This window comes from Dryas octopetala, chromosome 3, assembly GCF_963921425.1.
Source record: "Dryas octopetala chromosome 3, drDryOcto1.1, whole genome shotgun sequence".
In the NCBI taxonomy this organism is placed as follows: domain Eukaryota; kingdom Viridiplantae; phylum Streptophyta; class Magnoliopsida; order Rosales; family Rosaceae; genus Dryas; species Dryas octopetala.
Window position 1 is genome coordinate 5328557 of NC_141368.1, and position 19582 is coordinate 5348138.

At 35.7% G+C, this 19582-nt stretch overlaps 1 protein-coding gene and 1 pseudogene across 2 annotated transcripts; one reads left to right on the plus strand and one right to left on the minus strand.

The window, feature by feature from the left end:
- Positions 1-313: 313 nt before the first annotated feature.
- LOC147289995 (expansin-A4 pseudogene) lies at positions 314-1176 on the plus strand (annotated as a pseudogene).
- Positions 1177-10560: 9384 nt separating this feature from the next.
- Positions 10561-17131, minus strand: LOC147289996 (protein INVOLVED IN DE NOVO 2-like). Of its 2 annotated transcripts, XM_086236247.1 has the most exons (9): positions 16927-17131; positions 16281-16332; positions 15204-16150; positions 14733-14914; positions 13855-13944; positions 13469-13756; positions 12714-12923; positions 11457-11699; positions 10561-11011 (listed from the first exon to the last, which is right to left on the minus strand). In XM_086236247.1, exons 3-8 carry the CDS (start codon positions 16120-16122, stop codon positions 11463-11465), a joined length of 1926 nt encoding a protein of 641 aa, XP_086092373.1. In that variant the 5' UTR covers positions 16123-16150; positions 16281-16332; positions 16927-17131; the 3' UTR covers positions 10561-11011; positions 11457-11462. The 2 variants fall into 2 exon arrangements, with proteins under 2 accessions (XP_086092373.1, XP_086092372.1); XM_086236246.1 differs by lacking the exon at positions 16281-16332.
- Between the last annotated feature and the right edge of the window lie 2451 nt (positions 17132-19582).

The window sequence follows — 19582 nt, forward strand, 5'->3', positions numbered from 1 at the left end:
TGACGACCAAGACAGCGACAGATGACGGCGCAATATAATCATTTGGCCATAGTCAGTGATTAAATATTTGAAAATTCCTTTAATGAAATATCTTCATGGCCAGCCCAAAAAGAAAAAATCGTTGAAAAATCTATACAGCAAATTTCTAGAAAAGAAACATTAACTTATCCCTGGCCAAAAAAAAAAAAAAAAAAGAAACATTATCAACAATTCCCTCTGAGTCCCTGACGTCGTTATAAAATGCCTTGTCCTCCTCTCCAAGAAAACCAACAAACCACCCCATTTCCCTTTCTCTCCCGGAGCAGCAAAAGCAATGGTGGCCATTGCTACTCTGCTCTTCCTTGTTTCCCTCATAGCATTGGCTGAAGCCGGGGATTACTACGGACGGTCAGGGCAGGGCGCCCATCATGCTACTTCCTATGGCGGCCGCAGCGACGCCTCCGCAACAATCGGTTAATCACACCACATACCACATAGAGAATAAATATCATGATTTTTCTTTTTTAAGGAAACTAATTATGCTTAATTTGTGTGTTAGGAGGGGCTCCTCGGAACCAAAATCTCAACAGCGAAGGCTACGGCAGCGATACGGCGGAGCTTTTCAACGACCGTTTGAGCTGCGGACCTTGCTCTGGCATCAAGTGCGCAAACGGTCCCCATTGGTGTACCTCCATCTTTGTAAGCTCCACCAACTTTGTTACCAACGACAATGGAGGTCCTCATCAGCCCCACTTCCACCTGGCCATGCCCATGTTCCTCAACAACGATGAGAACCGCCTCGCCTTCAAGTACTTCAACTTGGTTTTGATCGCCAACGTCGAGGGTGCAGGGGATGATATGGTGCGGGTGAGCGTCAAAGGGACCACGACTGGTTGGATGCCCTTGAGCCGCAACTCGGGTCAGAACCGCCAGTTGAACGCCGTCTTGGTTGGACAGTCACTCTCCTTCAGGGTCACAGGCGGTGACGGACGAACCACCACGTTTCGCAATGTTGTCCCATCCACTTGGCAGCTTGAAGATACCCATTCCGGCCATTCGCCCGTACCCAAAATACCCAAACACGTTCCACATCGTAAACTATATTGGAGGTCGGGTCCTGGGTTTGGGACCCAGAGTCTACCATCTGAGCTCCAAGCTCCCGAGTCTGAAGCGCCAAGTCCCAATCCAAGTCCCTGAGGACTAACTTTAGCCATTAAGAAATTTACAGTGTACTTCAATTTTTATGTGTGTTAAAAACATTTTTCTTAACTGATGGTGGATGGTGAGAAAAGAAATCATTGTTGATAATACATATAATGGAAAAGAACAAGTACATTGCTTTTGGTTTTGTTTGATGTTGTTCGATCTTGATTCTTGCATTTGTGGATGTCTACACTGGGGAGTGGTCTTACTCATAATCCTGGACTAGGAAGATTAAAAAAAGCATTTTTTCTATCAACAGATTAAGATTATGCTTTTGAAACTCATATAAGCTGTTTACACTTCAGTTATATGAGTTACTTACACTTGTTTAAGACAGATTCTAGACTGTTAATCTCTGCTCCAACAGGAACATCCATTGTCATAGGCAATAGGATCCTATTGAACCCTTAAATTTCAGCAAAAGGCAAAGAAGAGAAACAAGTAAAAACAGAGCAACGACACAAATTGATTGGAATTGAAGAAATGTGAGATGGAATCAGTAGACAAACGGGACAGATTGAAACCGCCATCTGTGGATACCATATCTACAGTTGTCTGGCCGCTGCCTAATCCCCACTAAAACAGTGGGAATCAGGCGTTCTCTGTAAGCACTGTGGTCTCTACGAGGAAGCGAACCAAAATTGTTTCCTGTAAACAAACCCAACAAGTGCATGCCTAAAAGGCTAAAAGGCTAGAAAAAAAAGAAAAAAAAAAGAAAAGAAAACAGGGGCTCATATCAAGTGTATAGTTTGAAAGATCCGTCATTGCGGGTGAAACCCAATTGGAATGGGAAGGAAAGAGGGTAAATAATTTATCTTAAGAGAGAAATTTTTTGCGTATGTCTGATTTGATATTTTAATTTATTAATATAATGATATATATGTTTTTATATTTTATCACATAAATTTTTTTTTTTATTTCAAAACAAAAACCATATCTTGGTATTAGATGGACTACTGGTATTAATCTAAACTTGAGTAAGTGCCCACATCAAATACCACTTCTAATAAATGAAATGTGACAGTTTGGGCTTTTCTCGAGCTAAGTGACATTATTTTAAATTTTAGCAGTAGATTCAGTTGGGAAGTAATGAAGTATTTAAATAACATTTTCGGACCAAGGAGACCAACATTGACACGCAATGAATTTTTCACTAATCACCTACCTTAAGATCTCTTTTCTTCGAGAAGAATGCAAAACTGAAGTGGTAAAAGGTCGGTGGCATGGCCGCATGAGCTAGCTAGCTAGCAAAACTACAGAGCACAGTGGAAGAGTTGATCAATCCAGTAAAATAATAATATTTATATAATTATTAATATCTAAAATTTAAAATTTTATTAATGCTTTAAAATGATATATTTATTATAATTTGAGTGCACGTAATGCAAAAAATATTGCACAGCGAAATTTAAATTGTAAGGGCAATGACAATTTTTAACTTTGCAAGCCAAGCGAAATTTTTATTGCAAAGAGGAATCTTTGACTTGAAAATTTTCAAACCGTGACATATGACGCCGCAATACAATCAGTTGGCAATAATATAATCATTTCGCTCGAATGATCCAGATTCGTTGACGATTCCATGCACCAAAAGTAGAAAAAGAAACTGAAAACTGAAAAGATTAACACAAAAAGAAACTCAAAACATTTTCTAACTTTATAGATATATTAATAACTGTGTTCCTTAGCCCAAAAAAAAAAAAAGTGTGTTTATGTGACATTTCTAAACGTTAAAAACCGCAAAGACCGGAGAGATAAGGTTGATGTGACCGGATGATGTAATTGCTATAGATATATTAATAAGTGTGTTTATGATAAAATGCTTAAGCTATAGATATATGATAAAATGCTTAAGCTTGTTCATCTTGTTAGAGTAGACGAATTAAGACCTTCCAATCCTAGTCAGCAACAGTTGTTAGAAACTAAAACCTGTAACCAGCCTGTCAATGACAGCTGGCAATTAACTAATAGTCAGTCTAATGTGTTAGTTAAACCTGATAGTTAGTAGCTTCTGGTAGCTTAGCTTTCTGTACTGAGCTAGCTATAAAGCTTCGATGTTCATTGTGTAATTATTAAGTTGAAAATCAATGAGAAACACACAAGGGTTTCTCTAATTTTCTCTCTAGTTTTCTTATATTTTCTTGCTTGCCATACACTTTGATACTAAGATTTCTACACATCTCAGAGGCATATATAAATATGGATGTAAAACATGATTTCAATTTTTGAGAAAGCTAGCGACCGATCTCAATTATGAGTGAGGATCGAGTGATACATATATAATTTATTCATAAAGTTATAGTTGATATTAATTTGAATAATTTAGGAGTTTTTTTTTTTTTTTTTTAATATACATGCTAGCTGTTTTGGAAAAGAATATACATATAATAAAATAAAAGTAGTAAATTGGATGAAATACCAGAAGTGGAAAGTTTGACACGTTACTACATGCTGATAAGTTCAAAATAATAACCTATTAGTAGGGGTCACCAAAAAGCCTAAGCCCGAAGCACGCCCAGCTCATTGGGCCTGAAGCTCGATCTGACCTGAAATTTGGGCCTATTCGGCCCAACGTGAATAGTCATTGGGCTGGGCTTGAGCCATCCCCTTAAAGCCCACGGACCGCTCGAAGTCCGGTCCGCTTAGGCCCGGTCCAAAGCCCATTTACAAACAGTATATCTTCAATCAAAAAATATAGGATTTTGGTTATGTTGCGAATCGAACATGAGATCTCATGGAACAAACTTCAACTCTCAACCAATTGAGCTAACTAGTTTATTTGTCTAATTGGTGAATCATAACATATTTAATAGGTTTTTCGTTTGTATACTCTAATAAATTATTAATATACTTATTAAGTTATTATATAATACTATAATCATATAATGTTCGTAAATAGTAATAGTGTAAACTGTGTAATACCATAAATAATAAAATTTTAAACTTATATACAACATTACAAATTTACAACCATAGTTATTAAAGTTATTATAATAAACTTTTATAATACAACTATAATTAAAGTTATTAAACCACGATCGTTCATTAATTCAACGATATGAACCGTTCATTTTTTATGTTGATAGTCAAAAATCATCCTTACAAAATTCGGCCAATTAGGAATTCATCTACCCGTTCGAATGTTCGATAATCATTAGAAAAACCACAATCATTTATTAATTCGACCACCGTTACGTCACTCTTACATCTCCGATTGAGCTAATTTTTTGCAAAGATTCTATTTGAGTGAGGAACTAAAGTTTGAACGGTTCGGATCGTTGAAAACACGATCGATATGTGAGCTTCTACATATCAATACACTTGAAGAGTATAATTATAATAAATTTCTCGTTGAAACCTTGTTGTTTCAATAATTATGCAGACCACAACGTGATTTCAACAATCTGACTCGTTCATTTTCTATGTTCATAGTCAAAGTTCATCCTTACAAAAAATCAGCCAAATCCAAATTCATCTATCCATTTGGTTATCATTAGTAAAACCACGATCGCTCATTAATTCGATCACCGTTATGTCACTTTTACATCTCCGATTGAGCTCATTTTTTGCACAAATTATCTTTGAATGAGGAACTAAAATTTGAACGGTTCGGATCGTTGAAAACACAATTGCATCGTTTGTTTATAAAAATATGTAATAAAATATATAATAAACATATGTACATTTATGTTTTATTATAGTTGTAATGTTATATATAATTTTAAAAGTTTATTATTTATAGTATTATACTATTAATAACATAATAGTATTATATAATAATTTAATAAGCATATTAATAATTTATTGAAGTAAACAAACGAAAGAGCTATTAAATATGTTATGATTCACAAACTTAACAAATAAACTAGTCAGCTTAGTTGGTTAAAAGTTGAAGCTTGTTGTATGATGTCTCATGTTCAAATCATGACATAGCCAAAATCCCATATTTTTTTTTGAAGATATATATATGTGTCTAAACAGGATTTGGGCTTATTTTGGGCCGCCCGTCCCTCCAAGCCCAATGAGTGGGCCTTGGGCTTGTGTATTAAAGCACAAGCCCGGCCTGGCCCGAAAACCCTATTGGGGTCCTATAATTTAAGTCCGAGCCCGACCCAAATTTGAAAAATTTGGGCCGGGCTGGGCGGCGACCCCTAACTATTAGTTACTGCATGTTGATGTGTGTGTAAATTGGATTCTTCTTAAACTCTTGGCCTTTAGCCAAAAACTTATGTAGTGGAAAGGCCAATATATTGGAAACTAAACAGATAAAGAATAAGAAATATTTCTAATTAATGAAATCAGTTTAATAAAAAAAAAAAATTTTTGCGTGTGTGTGGATCAGTGAGAGATAGAGAGAGCTGAAGTCAAGTCAAGAAAGGCTGCGTTTTTACTATTTGGTGGCTAAAACATGAGGGTTCAGTAACATGCTCTATTCTCAGTGAATTTTTAAGTTTTGGAATTGGAAGCCTCAACCATGTGATGATCGACCCTGTTGTGTATGACATTTTGGAGCAAGGCTTAACAATCCAGGCAATGCCTTTTGAAGTTGGTTCAAATACTCAGTTGTTGGCCCATTTGTTGGTACAACCAAAGCCACACATTCAAGTGGAAAATGTCAATAAAACAGTAGATCTAAGAGTAAACATGTTTTTAATACTTTTGTAGTTGCTAGTTCGTTCAACCATGATAACCCTCCATAGGTGCTGTTTATATAAGTGAGTATTAAGTGTTTGAGAAAATGCCTCAAGGACACTTTTAAAGCGTGACAGTGGGCTGTTCTATAACAACTCATGAGTTTTTCTTTCATTTCTGTATCCAATCTTTTACCGATTAAAAATAAACATCCCAAAGATAATTTCAAAACTGATTTCAAAGAAATCGGAGTTCAAATGAAGAAGGTTTTGAATTATCTCTGCACCTTTAAAGTTCATTATTTTTTTAATATGTTAAATTAGATGTTTTAAGGGTCAATTAGAATCTGACTGAAACTCCATTGGAGCCATATTCACACCTTGGTGAATGTTGACAGTTCAAACAATGCTGCTGGAATGCTACAGCAGCCAGCAAAGTTCAAACAATGCTGTTGGAATCTACAGCAACCAGCAACACAGTTTGCTTTACAAAATATACCTGGACATTTATATGGATATTTATAAATGAGTACAAGTTTGTCCTCGTATCCAATTACATGAACTCATTATGGGCCTTATTATGGACTTATGTAATTGATTGTAAGGACAAACTTGATATTCATTTTTTAGTGCCTAAGTATATTCCCACCTACATAGCTCCAATGTCCATTCATGCATGCCATGTCACTGGCGTGCCCTTCTTTACAATATAATGTATGTGTTATTTAATAATAATAATATATGAATAGCCAGGACTTTTATTGTTATTGTTTAGAGTTGCAACTTGCAAGTATTGAACCAAATGTGAGTTTCCAATGGGGAGTTGCAGTTCAATTGAGGTGCTTGAATGCAACACAGTTGACTGGCCACTCATCTCTTGCCAAGTGTACTACCAGTTGCAACGTACGTCCAAAAGGTGCTAACAAATCCCTGATCTGCCTCTTTTTTTGAATTGCTGAACTCTGCATTGGAATACCATTTTCGGCAAAAGTTGCAAGTTTTGCACTTGACCGAGTGCATTGGGATGCTCTAGTATCATTTCTAATTAATGAACTTCATTCTGTTTTCTGAAATTTTTTAAATTGATAAAATCATCTAGGCCGTCTAGATACATCAATATCCTGCTACAACCTTATCCATTGATCTTCCTAACCCACCCATTTTAAGCAGATTTTTAAATTCTCCTCGATCTGTTCAAGCAAATCAAACCATCAAAATCAAATTGAAAATCCAAAACTTAAAAAAACTCTCTTCTAAGTTTTAATTCGATTACACACACCGTAATGCTCTCTGTCACTGAAACCATTCCAAATTGGAACATATCAAGTACAGACGTTTTAGGTAAACTGAGTATTTAATTTTTACATATATGTAGGTTCGATATAAGAAAGCTAAAGCATTCAAATGGACGTCACGCATGTCATCTTACATATACTTGATTTTTAAAGGGAAACGACAAACGAAAACAAACAACAGACAAAGGAGAAACCGATCGAGAAACTAAACAAAACGACAGAAACACGTACAAAACAAACAAGGGTAAACAAACAAGGCAACTTCTAGAATCTAAATTCATAAACGGATAAACGCAAGTTTTCGATCTTTTTCCCACGTGCTTAGCATTACAGATTAGTAGTAATTCCCTATAAATACCACTCCCAACTTTGTCATTAATTCAAAGAGTCCAGTCCACACCATTAGAGATTAGTAGTTATTCATTTCGATCAAATTTCAAAATGCCTTCGTCTAATTCGTCATCGTTGTCTATAACTCACGTCGTCTCCGATCTTCCTCGACTCCCCACCAAACCCGGCGGCTACGTCTACATCACCTGCAACGACGCCGGCGTCGAGTTCGTCCACGCCACCGCAACCAATCCGGAGTTTGTGACGGATTTGTTCGCCTTCGAACGGACCGTTGAGATTCTCGGGAAGCAGAGCAACGATCCGTACCAAAAAAACGGCAGAGTGACGGCAATCATCGAGAACGGGTTGAAGAGCGCCGTTTCGAAACCGCCGAAAATCACATCTGCAAGGGATGATGACGTCAGCAAAACGAAGAGGACCACGCAACCGCCGTGCTCTAAAACGATATCCATGAGTACTCTGCTTTGCATGGTTTCCCTCGTTGCACTGATGATTCCTCCACTTGCTGAAGCCAGAAGTCCCGGTCCTTTTCCTGGTGGGTCATGGCAAGGTGACCATTCTACTTTCAATGGCGGTACAAAGGTTGCTGCACCAATGGGTAACTCACATATATTTAATATTAATATAATGATTTGATTGCTTTTATTTTCACCGCTATTTTGAGAGGAACTTTCAGAATTTTATTAATTTTGAGGGAAAATATTATTGATTTGATATCTCATTTTAATAAATATTTATAGTTTTATATTTTATCACATAAATTTTTATTTTATTTTAAAATATAAATTATTTTCTGCTTCTATCTCTATTATAAGTAAATTTTTTATATTTAATTTAATATTATTGTCATTATGGTATTTGATCAATTTGTATTCTTGTTATAGGTAAATTTTTCTATATTTAGTTTAATATTATTGTCACTATGGTGTTTGATCTCACATCGTTGCACATCACATAATATTTTGCCATCAAATTGACAAAATTTAAAATGAATTCTTGAATTCAACCATTTTGAATATAACATGAACTAAATTGGCACAATAAAATAAAATAAGGACCAAAAGTCAAAATTTAGCCAAATGTTATCATGCATAAAGATATTTTAGGTAGTGTACAATTCTAATTTTTAACTAAAGCGTACTCATTAAGCTTAATATAAGAATTTTATAAAAAAAAAGATAACATGAGCTTGAATACAACATACAAGCAACATGAATTCGAAGTGATTTTTTAATTTACAATTAATCAATGGTTTTGTTGCTGTTTTTAGGATGGACTCGTCGGAACGAAAATCTGAACAGCCAAGGCTACGGTGGCGATACGGCGGAGCTTTTCAACACCTTTCGCAATATTGTCTCATCCACTTGGCAGCTTGTCTCATCTACCCATTCGCCCGTACCGAAAATACCCAAACACGTTCCACATCGTAAACTATATTGGAGGTCAGGTCCTGGGTTTGGGATCCAGCGTCTACCATCTGAGCTCCAAGCTCCCGAGTCTGAAGCGCCAAGTCCCAATCCAAGTCCCTGAGGCGAACATTAAGAAATTTACGGTGTAATTCAATTTTCTCCGTTAAACAATATCATTTTGTTTTTATTTTTATTTTTACTTTTGGAAAAGGGTATGTGTGTTAAACACTTTTTTTTTTAAGTGATGGTGGAAAAGAAATCATTGTTCACAATACATATAATGGACAAGAACAAGTATTTTGCTTTTGCTTTTGTTTGATGTTGTTCGATCTTCTTGCATTTGTGGATGTCTACACTGGGGAGTGGTCTTACTCAAAATCCTGGACTAGGAAGATAAAAAAAAGCATTTTTTCTATCAACAGATTAAGATTATGCTTTAGAAACTCATATAAGCTGTTTACACTTCAGTTATATGAGTTATTTACACTTGTTTAAGACAGATTCTAGACTGTTAATCTCTGCTCCTACATGAACATCCATTGTCATAGGCAATAGGATCCTATTGAACCCTTAAATTTCACCAAAAGGCAAAGAAGAGAACCAAGTAAAAACAGAGCAACAACACAAATTGATTGGAATTGAAGAAATGTGAGATGGAATCAGTAGACAAACGGGACAGATTGAACCCGCCATCTGTGGATACCATATCTACGGTTGTCTGGCCGCTGCCTAATCCCCACCAAAACGGTGGGAATCAGGCGTTCTCTGTAAGCACTGTGGTCTCTACGAGGAAGCGAACCAAAATCGTTTCCTCTAAACAAACCCAACAAGTGCATGCTAAACAAAAAAAAAAAAACAGGGGCTCATATCAAGTGTATAGTTTGAAGGATCTGTCATTGTGGGTGAAACCCAATTGGAACGGGAAGAAAAGAGAGCAAAGAATTTTCCAGACGCCAAAGCCTGCCTTTGGTGACAAGGGGCGGCGAGTGTTTCTGGTTTCTTTGCCCTCTTTCCTCTTCCAGAATCCAATTGGGGTTTCTAGTCCGTACTGGAGCATTCCCACTCAAGCCTCTCTCTTTCTAATCACAGCCTCCCATTACTGAATACTACTCACCCTCTTGCCTTTGGCTCCTTGGGAATGCTCCATAACTAGGGCGGACGGAGATTTGAGATTTTGGGTACAAAACACCAGTATATATAGCCTAGGGTTACACTACAAACGGGTTTGATTTAGATCGAAGAGGGAAACGACACCGTTTTCTACTGTGTTACATTACTTACATTGGCGCAGTTCCAAACAAACGACCTGTCAACCATCAACGCTCTTGTTGTAGTACTAGTATGTAGACCAAACGGTGCCGTACTCATATTGAACAGAATGGCTTGTAGTGTACAGACACTGTATGTATGGTTTACAGTATACAATCACTCTTTAAAACGCTTTTTTGAAATTTTCAGCACATATAATACATTAATACCCTCTGTATTATAGTTGATCAGATGTCTAAAAACATGTGTTGGGATTATTGTGAGAGATTTTTTTGTGTTCTACAGTCGATGGCAGTCCATCCCATATTCCCATTTCAGAGTTCATGTTTTTTAACTTCTAACCAAAATCAATGAATTATAAATCTATTCAAGTATTGAGCTGCTTCACATGGATTGTAATCAAGAACATTTAATCATAAGGAGTACATGGAAAATTAATATCTGATATCTCAAGAAACCTTCCTTCAGAATCCACATTCTAATCTAGCTCCAACTCCATACGACTAGCATCAGCAACAGGTGACAATTAGTGCACAAAGGAGCTGAAAAGCTTGCAATCTAGTAATGCATTGGCACATACTGATATACCCAGAGTCAATAATAGTTCACTCAGAAACAAACCTTTATACATGGGAAATGAGGAAATGGTTCCATTCTCTGAGAGTTTGAAGCAGAACTTGGGTACCGAGCATATGGACTCAGTACTCCTCTACTACTAACATTTTATTAAAGTGCAAATAAGTTCATGAACAAAGCACATTAATACTCTAAAGGTAGACTCCTCCTTCAGGCTTATCGCTGCTTATACAACAAGACCCAAGAGCTGGGCTACTTGCAGTCATCTGGTGTTGGGAGAATCCATCAGCCTATGCAACTGCAGAAACAGAAATGAAATACTCAAATCATGGGCATGTCAAAACTATATAGAAAGTATTTTAACATACAGCTTCAACATAAATATGCTACACAATTTCAGTGTATTCACATTTGAAATATATGCACACATGCAAAGTAAGAGTGTCTAATTTCTGTACACTCCAACCACCGATAAATTTATGTACAAATACTTTTTAAGAGAGATGCCATCTACCCTAATTGAAAAAAAAAAAAAAAATGTTGCTGACATCCCACTTTATAGAAATCCAAACACGCACACAACCAAAGTGGGATGTCAGCAACATTTTTTTTTTCTTCAAATCATTGAGGCATAATCAACCACATAACTCCAGTTCACTAATTGTTTCCCAGCCCTTCAGTTTATCCCTCCCACCCACAGAATCATATACATATCATAGAGAGCTAGAAAAAACATTTAATACCTATCGTCAAGCCATTTCCATCTTCTGTTTCTTTATTTTCCATTGCTTCAGAAGAAATTCGGCTCCCTCTTTCAGTGTAGCCCTTCGTCCCGCAGCAAAGTTCCACAATTCTGAAGTTATATACCTCCCACTAGGGTTGTATTGATTTATCTCCATTAAAGCTGTTGTCACAGCGTTATAAACTTCATCACCCAATTCATTCTTCAAGTCTTTCAATTTTTCATCTTCATCATTTATAAATTCCTGAACCAGTGACATTGATCTCAAGTAAACCATAACAAATTGAAAAGGAAGCAAGGTAACAAGGCACAAGCACCAAGTGTTTCACTAGGAAAAGCACAGAGAGACAACAGAGTATGATTAAAGCTTAACTTTTTTTTTTTTTTTTTGACTAAATTAAATGCTTCAATAATAGCATAAGACTGGAAAATACTTGGACATTTCATAGAATTTACTATATTTTTAATTTATTTTTTCAATTTTTCATCTTCATCATTATAAATTCCTGAACCAGTGACATTGATCTCAAGTAAACCATAACAAATTGAAAAGGAAGCAAGGTAACAAAGGACAAGCACCAAGTGTTTCCTAGGAAAAGCACAGAGAGACAACAGAGTATGATTAAAGCTTAACCTTTTTTTTTTGGACTGAATTAAATGCTTCAATAATAGCATAAGACTGGAAAATACTTGGACATTTCATAGAATTTACTATATTTTTAATTTATTTTTTCTGTCAAAGCACATTTACCAACCAAAGTAATATGTGCAGGATAAATGCATTGTACGTTTAGACTGTGGAGGGCACATCTACAACCAGCAATATATAGGGGATTAAAAGACCACAAAACAAGCATGTGAATGGAGGTCATATATAATGAACACCATAACACCATGTATGCCACTGGGAAAGGATTTTGCCACCAGAATTTTACACATTTGGGCCAACTAATTATATAAGCAATGTTATTGACCAGAGAGAGAGAGAGAGAGAGAGAGAGAGAGCATGTAAAAACACTGCAACATTGGAGCTAAAGTCAAAATAGTCCATATTTCTTTTTACATTTATGTAAAAAGAAATGTTTTATGCCAGTGACATAAGTTAACAGAGCTTTCCTATTATGCTTGTCTCTGGTTACAGATGCATGCAATTATTACAACATTAATGCAAATGCACATGCAGTACAGAGCAAAACTAGTGCTAAGGGAAACAGCTAGAAGAACCAATTTCAAGAGATATTAAGAATAGAAAGTACACCTTATGTTCCCCGTTAACCAGAGTAACTTTGAACGGATGCCAGTCTGGATCCTTCAGGTATTCTTCCCACAATGAGCACAGCTCTGTGGCTTTCTCTTCTGCTTCTTCCTCATTATACTTTCTCTTCATTGCTTTTTGGAACGGTTTACTGTCAAGCTCTCCCATTCTCTTAACACCAATATGAGCACGGGTTGATATTTCCTTCAAGTCCTGCAGAGTAAGAATATTAGTACTTTATGGCACGCTAGAGGGAACTTGAAGCATGTTTGACTTAGAATTTCACAGTCAGATATCAATGAAATTTTGCAATGAAAAGTAAGGACACACATTAACTTATGAGTCAATCACCTTAAAAGATCCTATGCTCAACTCCCTAACTATAAATTGATAGTTAACAATCAAAATTCACTATCATCTACACCAAACATTTCTGCAAACCATTCTATTCATGCAAACTAAAGATATGCACACATACAAAAAAATAAAAATAAAAAATTGCATTGCTGCAAACCATTCCATTCAAATCAATGAAATTAATTTACATTATCAGTTCCTCATAGAAATGATTCGGCGCAAACAAAAATCTGTAACATTGACCTAAGTCACAGCCTCAAATTACATAGTCAAAACTCAAATGTGTGCATTCCAAAGTCTTGTAAGACTGTCTGAAATGCCAGATGTCTGTTTTATTATAAAGAGAAGTTAGTAATGAGTCAGAATATAAATTCAATTTTTGAAAGAAAAAAAGAACTTACATTAATCAATTCCTTGCGAGCTTCCTGCAGCTCATCATTGCTCTTGCGCTCCTTTACAATTAGAGTTTGATTTAAAGCATCTAAACTCTCAAGTTCTCCTTCCTTTTCCCTCAAGTCTTTGATCATTGTGTCCACCTTATCCAGCACTTCAGAATCACCATCATCTCCCATGCGCCTTACAACATTTAAATTTACTCTTAGTTGCTCAATTTCCAATTCAAGAGCTTGCTTTGTATCCAGTTTCTTTTCCAGTTCAATTATTTTATTGTGAAGCTCCTCCTTTTGCCTCTGGATGAAATTGGTTGTCACATACATCAAAGATCTTCTCAGAAATCTATAAAACAATGTTCTGATCTTTTTTAAGCACTTAAAAATAACCAACAAACCTTCTGATCTTCAGCCAATTTCAACAAACTTTCATTGGCCTTCAGTTGCTCCATAGTAGCCAATTGAAGAGAACTATTTTTTATGGAATTCTATAAAAACAAAAAAATCAGTGTTATCAAGTATACGCTAACATCGTTCAGCAACAATGACAGAAAAATAATGCAACTGATGCTGCAATAGAAAAGTAACCCAGACAGATACAGGAGGGAGGAAGGGAGGGGGGAGAGAGAGAATCTCTGCGGGGGGAGGGGGAGGTATGGAGGGAGAATGTATTTTCTTAAGTAATTGGTAGAAAATTCTTAATTTAATCTTGCCCATCCTGTGGGAAAGGGATGCTTTGCCTTATGCAACACATTGGACAACTACAGGAAGCGTGAAACCACTGAATATTGAATGCAAATGAACACACAGATCAGGAACGAAACCTACATAGCTGAATATCAGATGCCACACAATGCCAGTTAATTTGACTCAAGTTGGTAAAAACAGTTCTTTACAAAGAACAAAAAATGTACCAGCAAAGATAGGGCATAGGGTTGATTTCAAAACTGCATCAACGATAAGTTTCAAAGTAAATTTTAGTCTGACAGCAATCAGTTTTGTCATAGTCAGGACCTTATTTCACTTGTGTCAACTTTGCATTCAGTAATAACTTATACATGAATTGTGGAATGATCACTCTTTTTGGTATTTCCCTTTTGAAAGGATTGTGACATTAAAGTATTCATAATATGAGTTGGTGACACTCAAATTTTATAATTTTCAGTAAATTTTAACAGAATAGTTTTCACCCATTCAGTATTCATATAGTGTCGCAAGAACATTAATCATGAAATTTAAGAGAAAATGTGCAACAATGAAGCACAAAGTAGCAAACCTTTTCAATCTCCTCAGCAAGCTTCCTACTTTCACTTTCATTAGCCACCGCACGCTTCTCCATATCTTCTATACGCGACTCAAGCTCTTTCTTTTGAGCTTCCAATTGCAACTTAAGTTTCTCGTGGTCCCCAAAAATCCTCTGAAAGTGATCTCGTGCACTCATTTGTATCTTTTTTATCTCTATCAACACAAACAAACATGGCATGAATTAATGTCACTACAGCGTCATAACACGAGAAATATAATGAAATGTACAAACCCAAAATGGTGAAAACCAAGCCACTTTAGCCAAACTATACACACTGTACAGCTTCAGAAATGGCATAGCTAGAAACTTAATTAACAAACAAATGTAATAATTAATGACTCAGTTCTGGTGAGAGAATCAGAAAACTAAGCTAACACCTTCATTCTTTTATTCAATAAGTAGCATTCTTCCATTTTTCTAATAAGTAAAACCAAAACATACCTTCATTATAAGCTTGCACGAGCTTATCTTTCTCTGTGATTACGTTCTTAATGGAGTTTGTAGTTTCACTACATTTCAGCTCCATCTCTTCCAAGTCTTTGCTCTTGACCTCAATGATGTTTGTCAGATTAGATACTAGTCTATCCTGCTTCCTGGCTTCTTCCTCCAAAATTTCAGAAATAGTTTTAAGGTCTCCAATCTTACGGAGGTGTTCTCCAACAATATTGGTAGATTTATAGTCATCTGCACGGGCAACCCATGCATACAGACCAGACTTTTGGTCACTATTGGCATGCCAGTCCTTTTTTCCATGATGGTCTGCCTCATAAGCCCTCTCAAATGACATAGCATTGACATAGCCCGGCCAATCTTTCTTAAATTCTACAACGGCACTTCCCGAGTGACCCCGATAATTCCATAGAGGGTGAACTCTTGTGGGATTGAACCCTCTCCTTATTAACTCATCTCTCAACTTGGATCCACTTTCTCCTACATATCTCCCATCATCTGCCCGTCTGGTTGGAATATTAACCACTACTCCTGTCCAAGGCCACACTAACTTTTCATCATGGTTACAATCGATTGGGGGTTCTTCCTCACCCACAGGTTCTGATGGACCACCTTCGGTTGCTAGATCTTTTTCCAAATATTTTACCAAAGCCAAGTGTTTGGCCTTTTCTTCCATGCTTCTCTTTTCAGAAGTACTCTTTCCCACCCCAGAAGCATGTTGGAGCAGGTCCTTCAAATGAAAATTACTCTTTTTCTTCTTCGAGCAGAAGGGGCAACTAAATGTCCCGTCCGAGCTTTTGACGCTGAGTTTTCCATTCTTCAGCTCTTCATAATATTCTTCTACATCATCACCCAGTTCTGTTTCGCTGATATCTGTATCCTCTTGAGAGCTATATGCTGAACTCCCCATTTGAACTTTTTAGTTAAAGAGCACTAACCTGAAAATTGAAAAAGATGAAATGTAAATATCACTTGTCAAATTTCTGTTGAATTCAATGATTTAGAATTATTCCTCTGGGAAATACATAATTTGAAAATATTAGCACAAAAAAAACATTACATGATTACATATATTTCGCAAAAGAGTTGACGGAAAAGAAAATCATATGGGTCTTTTTTCCTGAAGGAGAGAATAAACGGATCATAAAATTAACATTGAATAGGTAACTTGCAAAGTTGCAAGTCAAAATATGAGACCCAGAAAAATAAAGAGGGACATAAATAAATAATGCTACACCAACATTCAGAATAGATGGGGAAATCACACAAAACAAGGCATTTCGGTTTCGCAACTTTAGCGCTTGTACAACAGTGCCGTTACATATAGAATTCGGTTTATCAGTCCTTTATTTCTCTCCCAACTACCCATGTAAGCTAGTTTAGATATTATAAAATCAAAATCCATCTTTGCTTTAATAGAAAAATCTTGCATGTCAAACCACATTGTAGATAATTTACACAAATCCAAGAACTATCAAAATTCCAAAATGATAATCACAAAAAAAAAAATTAAAAGAAAACTGTACTCAATCAGTGAGATAGAGAGAGGGAGATCAGTCAAAACAGGCCGACTGGATGTTGAAGCTCCCAAACTCGAAGAGGAACAGAATATAAACCCTAAAACGACAATGCATGTTGCAAAACGCAAAGAATCGGCCAAACAAGCACATGCATGGAGAGGGATCAACTAAAATGCGGAGAAAGAAATACATACAGATATTAACTGCGAAAAATCGGAGCTCCTGAGGCCGCTGCGAGACTGAGAGACCAGTCTGTGTGAGCTCCGATTGTGGGTTCTGGGAAGAAGAAGAAGAAGAAGACTGGGTAAAAAATTGGGGGTGAGCTGCTCGCTGCTCTCTCAGTACTTGCAAAAGCCCACAGCGGAATTTGATAATTCACTCGCCCTGTGTGAGTGTGCGTGTGAGCACTCAACATCACGACAAATTTAACAGTGGAGACCTCGCTCAGCACAGTCCCTTCGACCGAATTGGCAAAATGGTCCAATCACCCCACGATGAGTTGGCATCAAAATAATGATATTATTATTTCTGGCAAATTCCGAATTTCCGTTCAAAGGACATATCAAATGCAATCTGTTAATTTTTCTGACATGTTTAACTTGGGTGTTATGCGAAAATTGCGAGTGTATCTTTCTTTAAATATAGTAATACTGTAATACTAATTATTTTTTTGCACACTTTTAATATTAAATTTATTATATTTTCTTTAAATTTACATCCTTACTATTTTGTTACACACATTTTTATTACTGTACAAATAATGATAATATAATAAATTACATTTTTTTTCGTTTAGACTTTTCGGCATACATCCTACGTGTCATATCTTTTTGTGTAATCGTTACAATAAAAATAACGCAACACAAACACATTAAGTCTTACACCTGACACCAACTATTCGGGTTATTGAGAGATGTGTGCATTGCATCTATCCTACGTAAATATTTTCTCCATTACATGATGACTCGTAATGAGTTAAGAACTAAATCAAATTTGGAAGAAAAAAACATAAACCCTAAAACAATAATGTATCTTGCAAAATGCAAAGAATCAGTGAAGCAAGTACTTGCTTAGAGAGAAATCAACTACAATGTGAAAAAAGAATGACATACGATGACCTGCAAAAATTGAAGTTTCGAAGACTATTATGAGATTGAGAGAACACTCCGTGTGAGCACCAATTGGGGCTATGGGAAGAGGAATATTGGGAAAATTGGGAGTAAATTGTTTGGTACGTACTCTCTCAATGCTCACAATAGGCCACGACAAATTTCCATAATTCAAATTTCAAACTATGTGATAGTACTCAACAAGACCAATAAGGGAGGTGGAGACCTCACTATGCCCTTTGACCGAATTGGCAATGATCCAATCACCAATGATGAGTTGCCATAAAATAATGTTATTTCTAGCAAATTCCAGATTAAATCCAACGGGGGCACATCAAATCAAATTTGTTAATTTTGTTCTAACATAATTAACTATCTTGTTTTACCAGGAAAAAAAAATTAATTCTCTTATCTTTATAATTTTCCCACAATTTGAATAATAAAATTTACCATTTTATCTTTAAATTTACATCCTTATTGTTCTTTATATACAATTTTATAATAAATTTACACATTAATAATAATATAATAATTGCATTTGTGATAAATAATTAATGCGAGACGGTATGCATGCCATATGTCATAATGCAATTTGGCATGCATGTCATATGTGAGAAAGAATCTTCTCATTATAACCATTGGTGTAGTAGAGAAAATGTATGACCCACAGTCATATATGGCATGCCATATATTTTTTGTTTGCTACACTAACCATTATTATGAAATCATGTGAAAGGACAAATACGCCTAACACTAATTAGTTGAGTGATGAAAGCAATGCGTCTATCCCATATAAGTTGTTTTTTCCTTATAAATGATCGTGACACCAATTAGTTGAGAGTAGGGGTGTCAAACAAACTGTGTCATGCCAACTCATTTTATTTAAATTGGGTCCATTCATATTTTCATATCATGCTGACCCATATAGCTAAAATTTAGGCTCGTCATAACTCACAACCCACAGCTCATTTGTGTTCATGTCATGCTTAATTTTAGCTCATTTCGTGCTCGTGTTGTGCCATACTTGATGGGTCAAAAATTTTGGCCCAGCTCAGCCCATTTATTTGTGCCCATACTCATGTTAGCTTCAATAGTTTCGTGCTCATATTGTGACGTGCCCTTTAATTTCATATTTTTAATAATAAAGTTATTATATTCTCTTTAAATTCACATTTTTTTTTAACACAATTTTAATAAAAAATTACAAATTAATGATAAGATAATTATATATTCTCATTTTAGACATACTGGCATGAATGTCATACACCAATTAACTAATTGAGTCGGTGAGAGATGATCAAATGAGTGTATTGCATCTATCCTATATAATTTTTTTTCCCCATGAAATGACAAGAATATGTCAAGAACTAAATCAAATTTGGAAGAAAATAACATTGTGGGTAATTAAAGACTTTTTTTTTGGCATATATATTTAAAACTTGTAAAAGTGTAATGCCAAATAGATTTTTACAATCATTTCAATTGGGCTACTCAACAACTGCGTAATGCCAAATAGATAATAATTTTAAAATTTAAAATTTGACAAGTCGGCTGAATTTGATGGTAAAATCATCATAACTTTTATCATTAAGATTACTATTTTAAAGACTTTATATTGGATTTTTTTTTGTTTTCCCTTTTACTACGAGGATAATTTTGATTATTGATTATTTAAAACAAATGAATTCAAAACATTATAGAAAAAGTTGTTACTTTCGAATAATGAAAAAAAGAAAAGTTC